Here is an 18,566-nt window from a genome sequence, read left to right on the forward strand (position 1 = left end):
AAAACTGGCGTTCTACGGATCGGAGCGTGGAATGTCAGATCCCTTAATCGGGCAGGTAGGTTAGAAAATTTAAAAAGGGAAATGGATAGGTTGAAGTTAGATATAGTGGGAATTAGTGAAGTTCGGTGGCAGGAGGAACAAGACTTCTGGTCAGGTGACTACAGGGTTATAAACACCAAATCAAATAGGGGTAATGCAGGAGTAGGTTTAATAATGAATAGGAAAATAGGAATGCGGGTAAGCTACTACAAACAGCATAGTGAACGCATTATTGTGGCCAAGATAGATACGAAGCCCACACCTACTACAGTATTACAAGTTTATATGCCAACTAGCTCTGCAGATGACGAAGAAATTGAAGAAATGTATGATGAAATAAAAGAAATTATTCAGATTGTGAAGGGAGACGAAAATTTAATAGTCATGGGTGACTGGAATTCGAGTGTAGGAAAAGGGAGAGAAGGAAACATAGTAGGTGAATATGGATTGGGGGACAGAAATGAAAGAGGAAGCCGCCTGGTAGAATTTTGCACAGAGCACAACATAATCATAACTAACACTTGGTTTAAGAATCATGAAAGAAGGTTGTATACATGGAAGAACCCTGGAGATACTAAAAGGTATCAGATAGATTATATAATGGTAAGACAGAGATTTAGGAACCAGGTTTTAAATTGTAAGACATTTCCAGGGGCAGATGTGGACTCTGACCACAATCTATTGGTTATGAACTGTAGATTAAAACTGAAGAAACTGCAAAAAGGTGGGAATTTAAGGAGATGGGACCTGGATAAACTCAAAGAACCAGAGGTTGTACAGAGATTCAGGGAGAGCATAAGGGAACAATTGACAGGAATGGGGGAAATAAATACAGTAGAAGAAGAATGGGTAGCTTTGAGGGATGAAGTAGTGAAGGCAGCAGAGGATCAGGTAGGTAAAAAGACGAGGGCTAGTAGAAATCCTTGGGTAACAGAAGAAATATTGAATTTAATTGATGAAAGGAGAAAATATAAAAATGCAGTAAGTGAAACAGGCAAAAAGGAATACAAACGTCTCAAAAATGAGATCGACAGGAAGTGCAAAATGGCTAAGCAGGGATGGCTAGAGGACAAATGTAAGGATGTAGAGGCCTATGTCACTAGGGGTAAGATAGATACCGCCTACAGGAAAATTAAAGAGACCTTTGGAGATAAGAGAACGACTTGTATGAATATCAAGAGCTCAGATGGAAACCCAGTTCTAAGCAAAGAAGGGAAAGCAGAAAGGTGGAAGGAGTATATAGAGGGTCTATACAAGGGCGATGTACTTGAGGACAATATTATGGAAATGGAAGAGGATGTAGATGAAGATGAAATGGGAGATACGATACTGCGTGAAGAGTTTGACAGAGCACTGAAAGACCTGAGTCGAAACAAGGCCCCCGGAGTAGACAATATTCCATTGGAAATACTGACGGCCTTGGGAGAGCCAGTCCTGACAAAACTCTACCATCTGGTGAGCAAGGTGTATGAAACAGGTGAAATACCCTCCGACTTCAAGAAGAATATAATAATTCCAATCCCAAAGAAAGTAGGTGTTGACAGATGTGAAAATTACCGAACTATCAGCTTAATAAGTCACAGCTGCAAAATACTAACACGAATTCTTTACAGACGAATGGAAAAACTAGTAGAAGCCAACCTCGGGGAAGATCAGTTTGGATTCCGTAGAAACACTGGAACACGTGAGGCAATACTGACCTTACGACTTATCTTAGAAGAAAGATTAAGGAAAGGCAAATCTACGTTTCTAGCATTTGTAGACTTAGAGAAAGCTTTTGACAATGTTGACTGGAATACTCTCTTTCAAATTCTAAAGGTGGCCGGAGTAAAATACAGGGAGCGAAAGGCTATTTACAATTTGTACAGAAACCAGATGGCAGTTATAAGAGTCGAGGGACATGAAAGGGAAGCAGTGGTTGGGAAGGGAGTAAGACAGGGTTGTAGCCTGTCCCCGATGTTGTTCAATCTGTATATTGAGCAAGCAGTAAAGGAAACAAAAGAAAAATTCGGAGTAGGTATTAAAATTCATGGAGAAGAAATAAAAACTTTGAGGTTCGCCGATGACATTGTAATTCTGTCAGAGACAGCAAAGGACTTGGAAGAGCAGTTGAATGGAATGGACAGTGTCTTGAAAGGAGGATATAAGATGAACATCAACAAAAGCAAAACAAGGATAATGGAATGTAGTCTAATTAAGTCGGGTGATGCTGAGGGAATTAGATTAGGAAATGAGGCACTTAAAGTAGTAAAGGAGTTTTGCTATTTGGGGAGCAAAATAACTGATGATGGTCGAAGTAGAGAGGATATAAAATGTAGGCTGGCAATGGCAAGGAAAGCGTTTCTGAAGAAGAGAAATTTGTTAACATCCAGTATTGATTTAAGTGTCAGGAAGTCATTTCTGAAAGTATTCGTATGGAGTGTAGCCATGTATGGAAGTGAAACATGGACGATAAATAGTTTGGACAAGAAGAGAATAGAAGCTTTCGAAATGTGGTGCTACAGAAGAATGCTGAAGATTAGATGGGTAGATCACATAACTAATGAGGAAGTATTGAATAGGATTGGGGAGAAGAGAAGTTTGTGGCACAACTTGACCAGAAGAAGGGATCAGTTGGTAGGACATGTTCTGAGGCATCAAGGGATCACCAATTTAGTATTGGAGGGCAGTGTGGAGGGTAAAAATCGTAGGGGGAGACCAAGAGATGAATACACTAAGCAGATTCAGAAGGATGTAGGTTGCAGTAGGTACTGGGAGATGAAAAAGCTTGCACAGGATAGAGTAGCATGGAGAGCTGCATCAAACCAGTCTCAGGACTGAAGACCACAACAACAACAACAACCAACTGAAAAGAAAAGAAATTAAGTATGGTGTTGCCCAAGGTTCTATCTTGGGCCCAGTGATGTTCTTAATATTTATCAATGACCTAGAATAATCTAGTGATTCCCAAAAATACATAAAATTTGCGGATGACTCAATGTATTGATAATAGGCCACAATGCTGCAGAACTACAATAGGAAGTACAAAATTGCACCACACACACTATAAAATGGTTCACTAGAAACAATCTTATGGTTGACACAGAGAAAACTGTTGCAGTGCACCTTCAGACAACACACAATAAACATCCATTAACCCCCCCACCATAAATCTATTTAAAAAAAACTGAAAACTGTAAACTAAACAAAATTTCTGGGATTATGGATTCAGGACAACATGAAGTGGGACACACACACATCAAATACATCAGCCAAAAATTTAGTACAATATGCTATGGCATAGAAATATTTGCAACCTGTCCAACAAAAGAAACACTAAAAAATGTGTATTATGCCCTAGTGGAACCACTGCTGCAATTTTTGTGGGGAATTTGACAATAAGCAAAAGCTGCTTCATAGCACAGAAGAGGATCATAAGGGCAATTGAAAATGCCACACCCGGAAATTCTTGCAAATGCCTTTTTAAAACACTCCAGATACTACCGCTACCATGCCTGTACATTCTTGAGATAATTACATACACAAAAAATTTCAGAAACTAAAAACAACATAGTATGTACAAATCAAGCAGTCCATGCACATGACACAAGGCCAAAATCAGACTTCCACAGCAAACATGCAAGCACAATACTCAGACAAAATGGACCAATGCAAACTGGCAAAAAACTTTACAATAAACTTCCCCACTACATCAAGGAAATAAAAGAAACACAAAAAGTCAAAGTGGCTTTGAAAACATATTTACAGGACAAGTGCTATTATATTGTAAATGAATATCTGTTAACATAAATTTAAATTATTTCCTTTGGTAAATGAATATCTGTTGACATAAATTTAAATTATTTTTATCTTGCATTATGTGTCTGAAATACTTCTCTTATCTATTGTACGATATATTAGAATGAAAAAAATCAATTATTGACAAAATTATTTAATTGGATAGATAAAACGCTACGCACCAAGCGGTGGCGGAACACACACATAAAATACCGTTGTAATTGGTAAGCTTTCAGAGCCAGTGGCTAGTTCTTCAGGAAGAAGGGTTGAAGGGGAAGGAAGAAGGGTGAAAGAAAAGGACTGGAAAGATCTAGGAAATGGGGTAGATTTCAGGAAAGTCACCCAGAACCACAGGTCAGAGGAGACTTTCCCAAAACCTACCCCTTTTCCTAGGTTAATTCCTTCTCATCCTGTACAGCAAGTCTCCCCAGACCCACGGTTCTGGGTGACTTTCCCGAAGCCTACCCCCTTTTCCTAGATCTCTCCAGTCCTTTTCCTTCACCCTTCTTCTTTCCCATTCAACCCTTCTGCCTGAAGAAGGAGCCACTGGCTCTGGAAACTTGCCAATTACAACAGTTTTTATGTGTGTGTACTGCAGCTGCTTGGTGAATAATAGGCTGTTTATCTAGACAATTAAATAATTTAGTGCTATAAATTATGTTGTGCTGGTTGTACTTTATATTAATGTATTGTATTTCAATGATTACTGTACTGTATCATGTGCTTATACTATTTAGGTTATTGAATCAATGTTACTGTTTTGTAACATGTATTTGAAATTGTGTACTAATGTATAAAGTAAGCTATAACCCACAAAAAATATTTGATGAATGGATACTTAACAAATAAATAAATAAATGGTACCCTGTACTACTACTACTAGTCATTTCCTTTTCTGTTCAACTCACAAACAGAGCGAGGAAAAAATGATTGTCTATATGCCTCTGTATGAGCCCTCATCTCTCTAATCTTATCTTCATGATCCTTACATGAGATGTACAAGCGGCAGTAGAATCACCCTACAGTCAGTCTCAAATACCGCAAATACTGGTTCTCTAAATTTTCTCAATAGTGCTCCTTGAAGTTCCTGAAGCATCTTCATATTACTTGCACATTGTTCAACTGACTGGAAACAAATTTAGCAGTCCACCTCTGAATTACTTTGATGTCTTCCTTTAACCTGATCTGGAGCAGATTCCAAACACTCAAACAGTAGTAAGTAATGGGTTGCACTAGTGTCCTGTATGTGGTCTCCTTTGCAGATGAACCACACATTCCTAAAATTCTCTCAATAAACCGAAGTCAACCATTCACCTTCCCTATTACAGTCTTTACATGCCATTCCTTGTTATACTGCTCTGCAGCACTATGTCCAGGAATTTAATCGACTGACTTTGTCAAGCAGCACACCTCTAATACCGTATTCAAACGTTATGGGTTTGTTTTTCCTACTCATCCAAATTAACGTACATTTTTCTAGATATAGAGCTAGCTAGCATTCATCACACCAACTCCAAATTTGCTCTAAGTCATCAGGTATCCTCCTACAGTCACTGAATGATCACACTTTCCCATACACAAAAGCATCATCAACAAACAGCCACAGACTGCTGTTTATCCTGTCCACCCGATTATTTAGTATAACAGCAGTCCTATCACACTTCCCTGTGGCATTCCCGATTATACCCTTGTTTCTGATGAACACTTGCGATCGAGAACAGCATACTGAATTCTGTTACCTACGAATTCTTCAAGCCACTTACATATGTGGGAATCTATTCCATATGCTTGTACTTTTGTTAGCAGCCAGCTGTGTGGCACCACGTGAAATGCTTTATGGAAATCTAGGAATATGGAATCCACCTGTTGCCCTTTATCCATGGTTCGCTGGATCTCATATGAGAAAAGGGCAAGATGAGTTTTGCATGAACAAAGGTTTGTAAAACATAGATAATTTGTGAACAGAAGATTTTCCCTTGCAGAAAAATTTTTTATATTCAAACTGAGAATATGTTCAAGGATTCTGCCACAAAAAATGATGATGATCATGATGACAAAATACCAGCTTAGTTTTAAATGGCCAAGCACTACTTCTTTTTTCCCTTTCTATTAAATTAAGTTTCAGTTATTAAAATGTCAGATCACAATAATAAATTTCATTTTATTTGTCATAAGCTTTGAAACTGCTTTTTTCACTCCAAGCATAGTTACTGTTATTCTCCCAGAAATGGTTCTCACATTTGGGAGTCTCAGATTGCACTGTTACAAAGAATTCTATGAAAATAACTCAGGTTAAATGAAAAATCATTAATGTTTTTTGTGACCCTAATTGCACCTAAGTTTGTTTCCTTTACAATAACTTGCCAAACCACTGCCGTCACACATTTTACTTTTTCTGGTTAAGCTTTGGAAAAGATCAACAAAATACTGACAAAATTAATTCTATGTTATGTTTGATAAACTAGACATCGTGTATTAAGGACTATGTCAATCTCTTTACTTTTGCTGTAGTTATAATGATTGTAGAGCTACCCACTGAACATCTGATTCCACAATTATGGTCATTATGTATCTTTAATAATCTAGTGTGTTTGTGATATACACCATCACTCACTCCTGATAACCAAAAACAACAATGTAAGATGTTAACTACAATGTCAGGTACATAGCATAAACTGAGAAAGACATATATAGTTGTTACATGGCAGAATACAATAACATAAATTCGCAAGCATCACAATATTAATTTAAAACAAAAGACAGAAAAATTATTTATAGTTATCTACACATGCTTACATCAACTCTCTGGACCTCTGCAGTCAGCACAGTCACTTTCTCTGTCTTCTCATCCAAAATCTTGTGCATTTCATTAAGTTTTTCATCCTCAGCGGCTCTGGACTCTTCGTCAGTCTTGCCTTTCATGCGTGCTATTCGGGATTCTAGCCGCTGCACTTCATAGTCCTACAAGAATAATAAAGGATGTAGCAATAAATTACAGTCTGGCCTGTAACGGCAGGTGGTTCCTCAATTTGAATTATACTGACTGTGCCAACAGTCTTCAACATAAATATAATTTGTCAGTTTTGAGTGCAGGCAGAAATAACAAGCATCCACTTTCAAGTGAAGGGCACTTATTAATGGAAGCATAAACAGCTGACTTAGTATTGCATTTTCAAAGTAATATCAAAAGTGATACTTACAAAGTCAGTCTTTGTACACAATTATAAAAACAAAAACAATGAATATGTGCATATCTTACTTTCGTATTATTTGTATTGTAGAGAGAACTGTTCTCTGCAATGAATGTAAAAACATGATTACATGTATGGCTCCTGTTGAAACTGTTTTAACTGCCCCGTTTCATGAAAGCTTCCTTTGTAGGTTTTACTTTGGACTTAAATTTCATTGTGAAAAAATTAATTATCTGTATGTGATTGCATTAACAGGTGTGTAACACTTGAAAACTTAAGTTTTTCTGAAACTAGGTTTGTAGTTGTGGTTTAAAACAAAAGTAAAATTTAGAATCCAATCACAACATTGCAGAATCCTTTCCCTGCATTATTCAATGTATTCTTAAACAAAGGAAACTCCAGGTTGGAATATGAAATTATAAGGAAAAGGTAGTTTCTACTTAAGTAAAGATGATATACTAAGTTTCAGACAGGCACAACGAAGAGACACTACACAGTAGCTTTCAGCCAAAGTCTTTTTCAGAAAAAGAAACAAACACACATTCATTCACATGAGCAAACACATGTCATGCACACATGGCTGCCATCTCCTGCAGCTCAGACTAGAATGTAATTGTTATTTAGAATGGAAGAAGCAATCTGTATGTGTGTGTGGAGGGAGGGGGGGGGGGGGGGGGGAGAGAGTGTGCTGTCTGATAGAGCATGTGGGGACTAGGCAGCTAACAAGAGCAGGATCAGGAAGCTATTGGGCAGGGATACAGGAAGTGAGAAAGGAGAGGAGCAGGGAAGGGGAAATATGGCTGGGTGCACTGACAGATGGTGGTACACAAAAAGGTTGGGAAACGAGAATAGGGAGGAGGTGATAGAACAGGGGGGATGGATACTGTTGGATGGAGGGTGTGGGACAGTAGGTTACCAAAGGTTGAATCCGGTATAATTATGGGTGTGGAGAATGTGTTGTAAGGATAATTTACATCTGCACAGTTAAGATAAGCTGGAGGTGAAGGGGAGGATGCATATGGTTTGGGTAGTGAAGCAGCCATTGAAATCAAGCATGTTATGTTCAGGTGCATGCTGTGCTAAAGGGTGGTCTGATTTGCTCTTGGCCACAATTTGGCAGGGGCCATTCATTCTGGCAGATAGCTGGTTGGTAGTCATACTAATATAAAAGTCTGTGTCTGTGATTGCAACAGAGCTAATTTATGACATGGCACGCTTGTTTAAAGGTGGCCTGTGTATTGATGGGGTAGCATAAGTATGTGACTGGACTGGAGTAGGAAGCACAGGGTGGAGGAATTGAAAGGGTCCTGCACCTGTGCCTTCCACAGGCATATGATCCCTGTGGCAAGGGGTTGGGATTGGAGTAGTGTAAGGATGGAATAGGATGTTGTGGTGTCAATGGTACACCATTTTAGGAGAGGTGGGATCTTGGATAGGATGTCCTTCATTTCAGGGCATGATGATAGGTAATAAAAGCCCTCATAAATTATGTGGTTCAGTTGTTCCAGTCCGTGTTGGTACTGGGTGACAAATGGGGCACTCCTTTGTAAATAGTTCTTGGGGTTGGTGGGAGGATTGGGGTGTGACATGAAATGGCATGGGAGATCTATTTGCGTACTAGGTCTGTGAATAACACCTGTTTGTGAAGATCTCAGCACATTGAGCAAGGAAGTTCTTGTTACTGTAGATATGCCACACCTGGGTGGCCAGACTGAGTGGGAAGGACTTTTTGGTGTGGAAGCGATGACAGCTGTCAAAATACTGGTACTGTTAGTAGTAGTGGATTTAATGTGGACAAAACTGTGGATAAAACCATCGGTGAGGAGGAGGTAATGTCCAGGAAGGTGGTAAGCTAGGTAGAGGAAGACTAGGTGAAGTGGATGGGAGTGCTGTTGGGGTTGTGAAGGAATGAAATAGGGTGTCTTGGTCCCAAATCAAATTAAAAAGATCTAATCACTGAACCTGAACCAGAATAGATGTTTTGTGGTTCTGGAAGCTAGGAAGTCTCCTCCAGAAGGCCCATAAAGCCCATAAGGGTTGGTATATGAGGGTACTATGCAAGTGCACATGGCTGTGCTGTGGATTTGTTTTATACCTTCCATTCCAAGGAGAAGTAGTTGTGTGTTAGGATATAGTTAGTAAAGTGTACATGGAATGAGGTAGTGGGCTGGAGTCTGAAGTATGTTGGGAAAGATAGTGTTCAATAGGGGTAACACCAAGGGCATGAGGCATGTTGGTGTATAGGCAGGTAGCATCAACAGTGGCAAGTAGGGATCCTGGAGGTAAAGGGGTGGGGTGGTAGAGAGTCAGTGAAGGAAGTGGCTGGTCTCTTTGATTACAGGCAGTTGGTTGGAGGTATTGGTCAATGAGACCAGAAATTCTTTCAGTGGGGGCACAATAACCAGCTACAATGGGGTGTCCAGGATTATAGGGTTTGTGGATTTTGAGGAGCATGTTGAAGGTGGGTGTGCAGGGTGTCATTGGATTGAGGAGGGAAATGGATTGAGGGAAGAGGTTGTGGGAAGGGCCTTAGGCTTTAAGCAGATATTGATGGTTATGTTGGACATCTGGGATGGGACCACTCTGGCACATTTAATAGGTGGAGACATCAGTTAATTACCAGAAGCCTTCCGCCAGGTAGTCACTGCAACTTTTATTTATCAACTTATTTCATAGTTGAATTAATGGTGGGAAGGAAAGTGTATTACTTCATCCATGTCTGCAGGTGCAGATACTGAACTGTCTCAAGACCATGGCCATCTGCAAAATGAGGTTATCTTTGACACTCTCCAATAATGCCCATATTTTATTGAAACGACAAAAGACAGTTCTTATGCAGCACTTTTTCAGTATGCACCTGATTTTTCCTGATAGCATGCCGGTTATGGCATAAAGGCTGTAGCTACCTCTTCCTCCATGATTTCTTCCATCTCCACAGGTTGTCCTATAGTGGTGGGGCAATGAGCATGCTTAATCTTTCATTCTGAGTATCCAAATTTCGAAACAGAGTTATGAAGTGTCCTGTTCCTGGGGCAGGCTCCCTGCATCTAAGGTGGTGTGCACCATGTGTACTAGTACATTTAATACCTCATTCCTCTGTGCAGGATGGTGGCAGCTATTTCTGTGTTAATGCAGGTCAGAGTGTATTTTCTTCTGATACATGCCATGGCTCAGGTTGTCATTAGATCTTCTCTTGACCATGAAGCCCAGGAATGTTAGCCTTCCTTCTTCTTCAGTTTCCATAGCAAATCTGATGTTGGAATGTATATTCAGATGTACAAGGATTCAAGGAGTTTGTCCCTTCCATGGGACCAGATGATGAACATGTCATTTAAATAATAGAAAAAGCAGATGTGTTTCCATTTGGATGACATCAGGGCCTGTTTCTCAAAGTGCTCAAAGTGCATTTACCCACGTAAGGACTTAGTACCTCCATCAGGTATTTTGACAGCAAATACCTAGGAGCCTGGATGTTACTGTCAATGCGGCATAATGGCACCCCATTTTTGTGGACCTTGGGGAGTCCATAAAGGAGACTGCCACCACAAGGACATGTACTGCCAAGACTTCATGGATCCACTAAGGTCTTCCTTCTATCAGTTGACAGAGGACGTCTCACAAAATGTTTAAATTTGTATCCACACCCTTACCGTCAAACAAGAGACACATTTGCTAATGTGAGCCACAATAATCAGAAGTTCAGAACACACAAATTAGCATTCGTATTAACCTGAGTCATGTAAAAGATTAAACTACTGAGTATGCATAAATAATGTAATTGCATAGATAAAAAATTTACTCACCAAGCAGCAGCAGAACATGCACATAAAAGAAGGTTACAATCAGGCAAGCTTCCGGAGCCAGTGGCTCCTTCTTCCAGCAGAAAGATTGAAGAGGAAGGAAGAAGGACAAAGGAAAATGACTGGAGAGTTCTAACAAAAGGGGTAGATTTCGGAAAAGTCACACAGAACAATCAGTCAGGGGGGACTTGTCAGAAAGGGTGAGAAGGAAAGAATGATTGTTCAATTGCTTATCCATAAAGTTCAATCAGTTCCAAGCCATAACACACTAATTATGGAATAAAAGTAATATTTGTCTGAAGTTCATTTTAAAATGTAGCTCCAAATATTTTCTAATGTAATATCTTCATTTCAGTAGCTTATATTATCAGACTTCAATATTTAATAGAACATACCAAACCATACAGTATTTCTTCCTGGCGAATAGCTTCCTTTTCTAAATTTTGAGTCTGTTGGTGTATTTGGGCTTTAGAAGACTGCACACACTTTATTTCTGATTCCTGTAGCTCTTTACGTTGTGCAAGGTCATTTATTCTGTATCGTACACGAAACAAAACATCTCGTGCACGAGTATTTTCTCTTTCCATAGCATGTAATGCTCGTTCTTCAGCCTGCAAATGTTCACAGACATTTAACATCTCTGATATATCTGTTTTATGTTAATGAAACTGATAAAAAAAACACAAACTATATGTATATTACATATACTGAAAAAATATACAGAATTAGCTAAGCCCTTTGTCAGAAAAAGCATCTCTGAAACTTCTGATAAGTTATTAAATTTTCTAAACTTTCTGCACTTAAAATTCTGTAACAAGATACCTGGTGTTTTCTAATTGCCAAAATTCAAATATGCTTCACCAAGAGAGAGGATGGTTGATAGATCTGATGAGCTTTGGTGAAATGTCATAAACTGGGAAGAACTAGAGTTAAATAACTGTAAATTCTTATGAAACATGAACAGAATCTTGGACAGTAACATTAGCAACATTAAGACCCGCACTAGCCAAGTGAAGCTGCCTATTGTGCTCTGTTTTGAAATTCCTTGATTATAACCAGAATATTAAAACTCAAGGGAGGATAGAGCAACATTAACACTGAAGGAAACACCATCAAATAATAATAATAATAATAATAATAATAATAATAAACTTGAAATAACTTATAAAAGTATCACAAGATGAAGACAAAATCTAGAAAAAAATAAATTTTTCAGTATGCCCAACTGTTTACAGAGCTGTCTACAAGAGGTTCTAAAGTGGATGCATAATACCCCATTACATAATTCTGAGAAAGAAACACTTTTTTCTTCAGTGACAAGTTACCCAGGAGTATGATGCTATAAGACATAAGCGAATGAAAAGAAGATAAATAAGCCAACTTTCTGATATTTTTGTTGTCAGAATCTGACATTATCCATAACGCAAAAGTTGCAGAGATTATATGTTTAAGAGAATCTGTAACATGTCACTTCCAGTTCAGGTTGTTATCAGTAGAAACACCTAAGAATATAGAATATTCTGGTTCATTAACTGATTTACCCTCATACCTTATTTGTAATGGTGTTATCGGACTTTGTGCAGACTGAACTGTATCATGTATTGTGTTTTATATAAATTCAGTGAGTTAGTTATTTGCATGTTCCATGGATTAGAACTGCAACCTCTCACAATGATGTGGAGTGAGCCAGTTATAGTACATCTCAGCAGAAAATATAGCAAAATGCTGACCACTGACATGATTTCATATTTTTTATTTAAATACATACATACAGCAAGTTATGCTTAATTACAAAATGTTCAATATGTCTTTTCCCCTGTAGGTGACTTGCTACAACAAATAATTGCATAGCTGTCCAGTATAATGTGTTAATGAAAAAATATTTATTCGCAAAAACTCACAGTGAGAAGAAACTAAAAGAAACAACAGAGAAGTAACAAAAACTAGGAGACTCTATAGTCTTACAGCAAAGATAAAAAACAACACATGACCAGAAAAAAACTCTCGCACCCTTTTGATATCACTTTGCACCAGACATGAAAAATATCACTGCCACACAACCCCCCCCCCCCCCCCTTAAGGTGCGGAGCCCCAAGGTTATCTTGATACTTGAATTTTATATGACGTCCAGCTCTGGTGTGCGTCGGGTGTCTCAGGGGCGGTGACAACGTTGTTTGTGGTGATGATTCACCTGTCTCGGACGATGTACTGAGCGGTGTTTCAGTATGCTCTGCGTCCATCATGTGTTGATGCACAGGCGTGGTGTCAGAGGTCGGAGAGGGTAAAACCCATGCTGGTTTGACACGTTCAATCGATACCTTTGTCGGAACACCATTGTACATTATGTCCATGGTATGCTTATTTCTACTCAGCACCTGAAATAGGCCCATATATGGTGGTTGTAAAGGCGATTTGACTGAGTCTGTTTGCAACATTACATGAGAGCAATTGTAGAAGTCTTTGTGTACAAACACCTTACGGTTGCCATGGTGAGAAGGTGGCGGGCAACGTATATTTGTGCAGTGACGTTTTAGCTGCTGCACCCAGTGTGTGAGACCCTCTGATCTAGGTAGTGAGGTTGGTACTAAATAATCTGCAGGAATCTGTAGCAGCTCGCCGTAAACCATCTCGGCAACTGATGCACCAATATCGGGTTTGTGAGCTGTCCGCACGCCTAACAACACTAGTGGTAATGCTTCCGTCCATCTCTCTTGATGACACATCAATGCTCCTTTGAGTGTTCTCGGCCATCGTTCGACCATACCATTACTGGCAGGGTGATAGGTAGTCGTGTGGTGGCGTTGGAAACCACACATTTTGGATAGCTCGAGGAACAACGTAGATTCGAACTGATGTCCTTGGTCAGTTGTGACATGAAGGGGGCATCCAAAACTGACAACCCACATACAAAGAAGCGCCTTTGCAGTAGTTTCGGCTGAAATATCAACTATTGGAGTTGCTTCTGCCCATCTTGTGCACCTATCTATGGCCGTAAACAAATCTGTAACCCTCAGACAGTGGGAGAGGTCCAACCAGGTCCATGTGAACGTGTGCGAAACTAGCAGAGGTACCTTGAAAATCTCCAATATCAGCACGCACATGTCGTCCTACTTTACTTTGTTGACAAGGAATGAGAACGTACCCAACGGTGCGCGTCTCTTTTCATAGAAGGCCACACATAGCGGTCTGTCAGCAGCTTGATTGTAGCGTTGGCTCCTGGGTGCGATATTGTGTGGACACTGTCGAATGCCGTCTTGCGCAATATTAATGAAATGAATGGTCTTGGTCTGCCTTGAGAAAAGTGACACCACAGCTTCAGCTTGGAATTAGGCACCAGAATTTGCTCGAACTTCAGACCTGTAGACGGGTCGTTTAACAGCTGTCATAGCTCTGCATCCTTGGTCTGTTCCACTGCAAGTTTATCATAGTCTATAATTTCTCAAATCCCACAAATATGTGAAAATTAGTTAGCCACTAAATTTTCTGCACCTATTAAATGGTGTATATCTGTCGTGAACTGACTTGTGAACTCAATATAACGGAACTGTCTTGGTGAGCACTTATCACTGGTGTTTTTAAAAGCCAATGTTATGGGTTTGTGGTCTGTAAACACAGTCACTGGTCTAGCCTCTATTTGTGGGCGGAAGTATCAAATTGCTTCATAGATCGCAAACAATTCTCTGTCATACGCGCTCCACTTCTGTTGTGCAGCCTGTAACTTTTTAGAGAAAAACCGTAGTGGTTGCCATTGCCCTTCTACTCGCCAGTGCAGTGCCACCCCTATTGCTGACTGGCTCATGTCTACAAGAATAGATAGCTGTGCGTAGTGAACTGGGTGAGCGAGCAACATTGGTTTGCTGAGGCTTGCTTGAAGATCATTAAATACTTTGTCCACTTAATTATTCGTCGACCTTTGGCGTCGCGTCCCTTGAGTGCATCAGTGAGTGGAGCATGCACCATAGCCATTGCTGACAGATGACGTCTATAAAAATTTATTACTCCCATGTATCGTCGTAGCTGTTGGTAGTTTGTCGGTTTCGGAAGGGCCTGTATCGCCGCGATCTTCTCTGGCAGAGGCAATATACCTTCTGATGACACAGTATGGCCGAGGAAAGTGACTTGGTTCTTGTGCATGACGCATTTATTTTCATTTAAAACGACTCCGTAGTCAGCTAGACGCTTGTGAAGTTGACACAGATGCTGTTCATGTGTTTGACTATCCGGAGAGAAAACCAAGATGTCATCAAGATAAGCAAAGCAAAATGTTAATCCCCTTATCACTTCATCGATAAAACGCTGCCAAGTCTGTGAGGTGTTCTTAAGGCCAAAAGGCATAAATAAAAACTCAAGTAATCCAAGTGGTGTAATCACTGCTGTCTTCTGAACATCTCTTGGAGCCACCGGTATCTGGTTGAATGCTTTCTTGCAATCAACAACACTAAAAATTTTCGCGCCGGCCAAAGCACATGTGAAGTCCTGTATATTAGGTACTGGGTATCTATCTGGAATGGTTCTTGAGTTGAATGCTTGGTAATCCCCACACAGTCTCCATTATCCAACTTTGTTACGTACTAAGTGTAGGGGTGAAGACCACGGACTGTCCGACTGGCGAATTATTCCCGACTGTAACATTTCCTCGAATATCGCCTTTGTTTCTGTCAATCTCTCTGGTGCGATTCTACGTGCTCGTCGTGAAACTGGTTGTCCTGGTGTGGTACGAATATAGTGAACCGTACTATGTTTAACTTCTTTTGTCTGTCTGTCAGAACATCTCCGATTCTTCTCTTCGCCACGTAGCTCTTCGGCTACAGAGCTGCCAATCGCCTGTAGCTTCTCACAAGTTGTATGCCCTTTAGTGCTTGATATTGCAATGTTGTCTGTCAGATTTAACAAACATTTTCCCTGTAAGTCGACCGCCAACTTGAAATGTATCAGAAAATCAGCGCCCAAAATAGGTTCTGATATACCAACTATCACAAAAGACCAGGTAAACTGTTCGGAAAAACCCACATCAATCTTGCACACTTTACATCCGTATGTGTTAATCACCAAGTTATTCACCGCCTTCAAACGTGGCTGTATGTCTTTTTCATTGTGTGGCGCATGGCTGACAGGAACCGAACTAATGTCTGACCCGGTATCCACCAAAAACCTTGTACCCGTAAGTACGTATGATACATACAATCTTTTCGAGGCAGGCGGCATATGTATTGACAATTGCTGTCGCTGACATGAAAACACTGCACTGTTTCTGTACATACCTTGGTTGTCTGAGTAGGCACATGGTGATGTACATCTTGTAGCATCTCTCCCAAAATGTTTATGGTATCAACACACCTTACGCTCGTCCTCTTGTTGACTTCGTGTTTCACGCCCAGCCCGGTCTCTCTTGCACTTAAAGATAACTTGTGGTCGCTGTAGTGTGCGTAGCTGCATTCGCAAATCCTCTATTGCAGTTTTTAAATCTATAATTTCGTTTGAACTATTTGTTGTTTGTCGCGTTGCAACTGTGGCACAGTTTACTGTTATATCGCCAGTTTGGTCTTGCTGGTAATGGCAGTTATCGTACGTGGCATCTGTCGACGTCATTGTGACTGTTGCAGTAGGCTCGTGCATCTCGTAGATTCTGTCTGCAGCGAGCAGCAGTTTGTCAACTGATCTTTCCAAGTATATAGCTAGTGTAGTTCTTACTTGCGTTGGTAGCTGTTGTTGCCATACGTGGAGTAACAGTCTATCAGAGACTGTCGAACTATCTACCAGGCTGGATAAATGACACCAGTATTCTGACGGGGTCCTATCTCCCCGTTTCTCTTGGTACAGTACTTGTTTGACTCTGATGTCAACTGACTTCACACACCAAGAAATTAATTCTTCTTTCAGTCTACAGTATGCTCCTGTAGGTGGGTTCACTATAATGTCAGATATCAAAGCCGAGGTCTGATGGTCAAAATTACTTATCACCAAGGTGAACTTCTCGTGATCACTGACTATTCTTTGTTGTAGAAATATATTTTCCATTACCACGAACCATGTGTGTGGCTAAGAAGGCATGAATGGGGGCGCTCGTAATTGCAACCATTGAGTTGGTGAAGCACTGAAACTAGCGGGTAGTTCCATTGCTGTTACTTGCTGTGGTTGTGCTGCAGTAGTCCCAGTTTCCGATGATTTTGCCTTGCTGGTGTGTGCCATGGTTGTTGAACCAACGTCATTCCTTTGGTCCGGTATATGCTTGAAGTTCATATCTTTTGAAATATGCAACTGTAAAGTTTCTATCTCATTCTAAAGCCTATGAATTTCTTCCGTTATCGAACTGTATCATTTGCCGTCGTCATTCATTGCTTTTGCTGTTAATGTTTGACATAGCTAATGAAAGGTTTAAAGTTCCTTAATCGGAGGTCACCAATTATGTAGGCAACTTGCCTACAACAAATAATTGCACAGCCGTCCGGTATAATGTGTTAACAAAAAAATATTTATTCGCAAAAACTCACAATGAGAAGAAACTAAAAAAACAAAAGAGAAGTAACAAAAACTAGGAGACTCTATAGTCATACAGCAAAGATAAAAAAACAACACATGACCAGAAAAAAACTCTCACGCCCTTTTGATATCGCTTTGCACCACCCCTTCCCCCTCTCTAAAACACACACACACATGATCATACTATTACACATTCAGAAATTCTTCTATGGACTAGGAGTTGTCAGGCTGGTATAATTTCAGTTTGTGATAGTTCACTTGCAGAGAACTAGTTATTAATTTTTACAAAAACATTAATTACATTTTCTAGTGATGATTGTAATACACTGTCAGTGAAGAGATTTATTTATGACTTTTAGATACATGACTGAAGATGATTTGCAGAAAACAAGAACTGCAGCAGACCGAATATTGATCCCTGTAGTGATTATTCCCCATTCTGAAGATGCTGTTTCTTGCATACCCTCCATGGGTTTATTACTGCAGCACTCCATATCCTTTTAGACATGTAGAATGAAAACCAGTTACCAGCAAGATCTCTGAAACCAAAATATTTGACCTTCTGTAGGAGAGTGCTGTCAACTGCAGAATAAAAGACTTTTGACAAGTCACATAACAACAGTTGGCAATATTTTACAATTTAAATTTTGTATGCTCCAATTTTTTAATTGAAAGACAGCATGTTTGATGATGAGATGCTCCTGAAATCCATATTTAGACTAACTATGTACCTTATTTTGAGAGAAGTGTGCTATGGTTCTTGAATACTTAATTTTTTCTACCTTCAAGGAGGAGTTAAGTGGAGGAATTGTTCAGTCATTACCGACATTTTTCTTAATACCTTTCTTGTAAAGGGTATTGTCAACATAATATTTCAGTCTGACTGGGAATTTTCCCCTTGATATCTGTATATGAGGCCGAATAACTGTTTTTATGTAAAGAACAGGATTTAGGTAACATCCCTAACAGAGATCTGTACATAAAGGGATCAGCTCTGAAGTGTACAGTCAGTGCTGTGTTTATTGTGGTAGCTATTTATACCTTCTCACTGTACCAGTTATCAGATCATTGCTACAGACTTGTTTCCTCTTTGGCTGCACTTCGGACATTTACTAGTAATGATAGCATTTGGAACTTGTACTATGGATGGCCTTTGTTGTAATATTCCTACACCAAATTCCTTTTAGCGTATAATGACTGTGTTGCCCTACACATATCTATATTTGTGTCTTATCCACTTCCCTGGAATATCTACCATGCATTTGTAATGTACTGGTAT

The 18,566-nt window shown here is 39.8% G+C and overlaps 1 protein-coding gene across 5 annotated transcripts in view; it reads right to left on the reverse strand.

Annotated features, from left to right (window-relative positions):
* Window positions 1-18,566, reverse strand: part of LOC126458565 (coiled-coil domain-containing protein 39) — a 502,134-nt gene that overhangs the window by 162,737 nt on the left and 320,831 nt on the right. For all 5 annotated transcript variants that reach the window (XR_007585661.1, XM_050095693.1, XM_050095694.1 and 2 more), the window contains 2 exons: window positions 11,203-11,418; window positions 6,613-6,777 (listed from right to left, as the gene is read on the reverse strand). Coding sequence is in view for 4 of the 5 variants with exons in the window: in XM_050095693.1 (XP_049951650.1) it covers window positions 6,613-6,777; window positions 11,203-11,418 (381 nt within the window). In the remaining variant the exon portion in view is untranslated. The remainder of the gene's footprint in view (window positions 1-6,612; window positions 6,778-11,202; window positions 11,419-18,566) is intronic.

This window comes from Schistocerca serialis, chromosome 2 (genome assembly GCF_023864345.2).
Source record: "Schistocerca serialis cubense isolate TAMUIC-IGC-003099 chromosome 2, iqSchSeri2.2, whole genome shotgun sequence".
Classification (NCBI taxonomy): Eukaryota; Metazoa; Arthropoda; class Insecta; order Orthoptera; family Acrididae; genus Schistocerca; species Schistocerca serialis.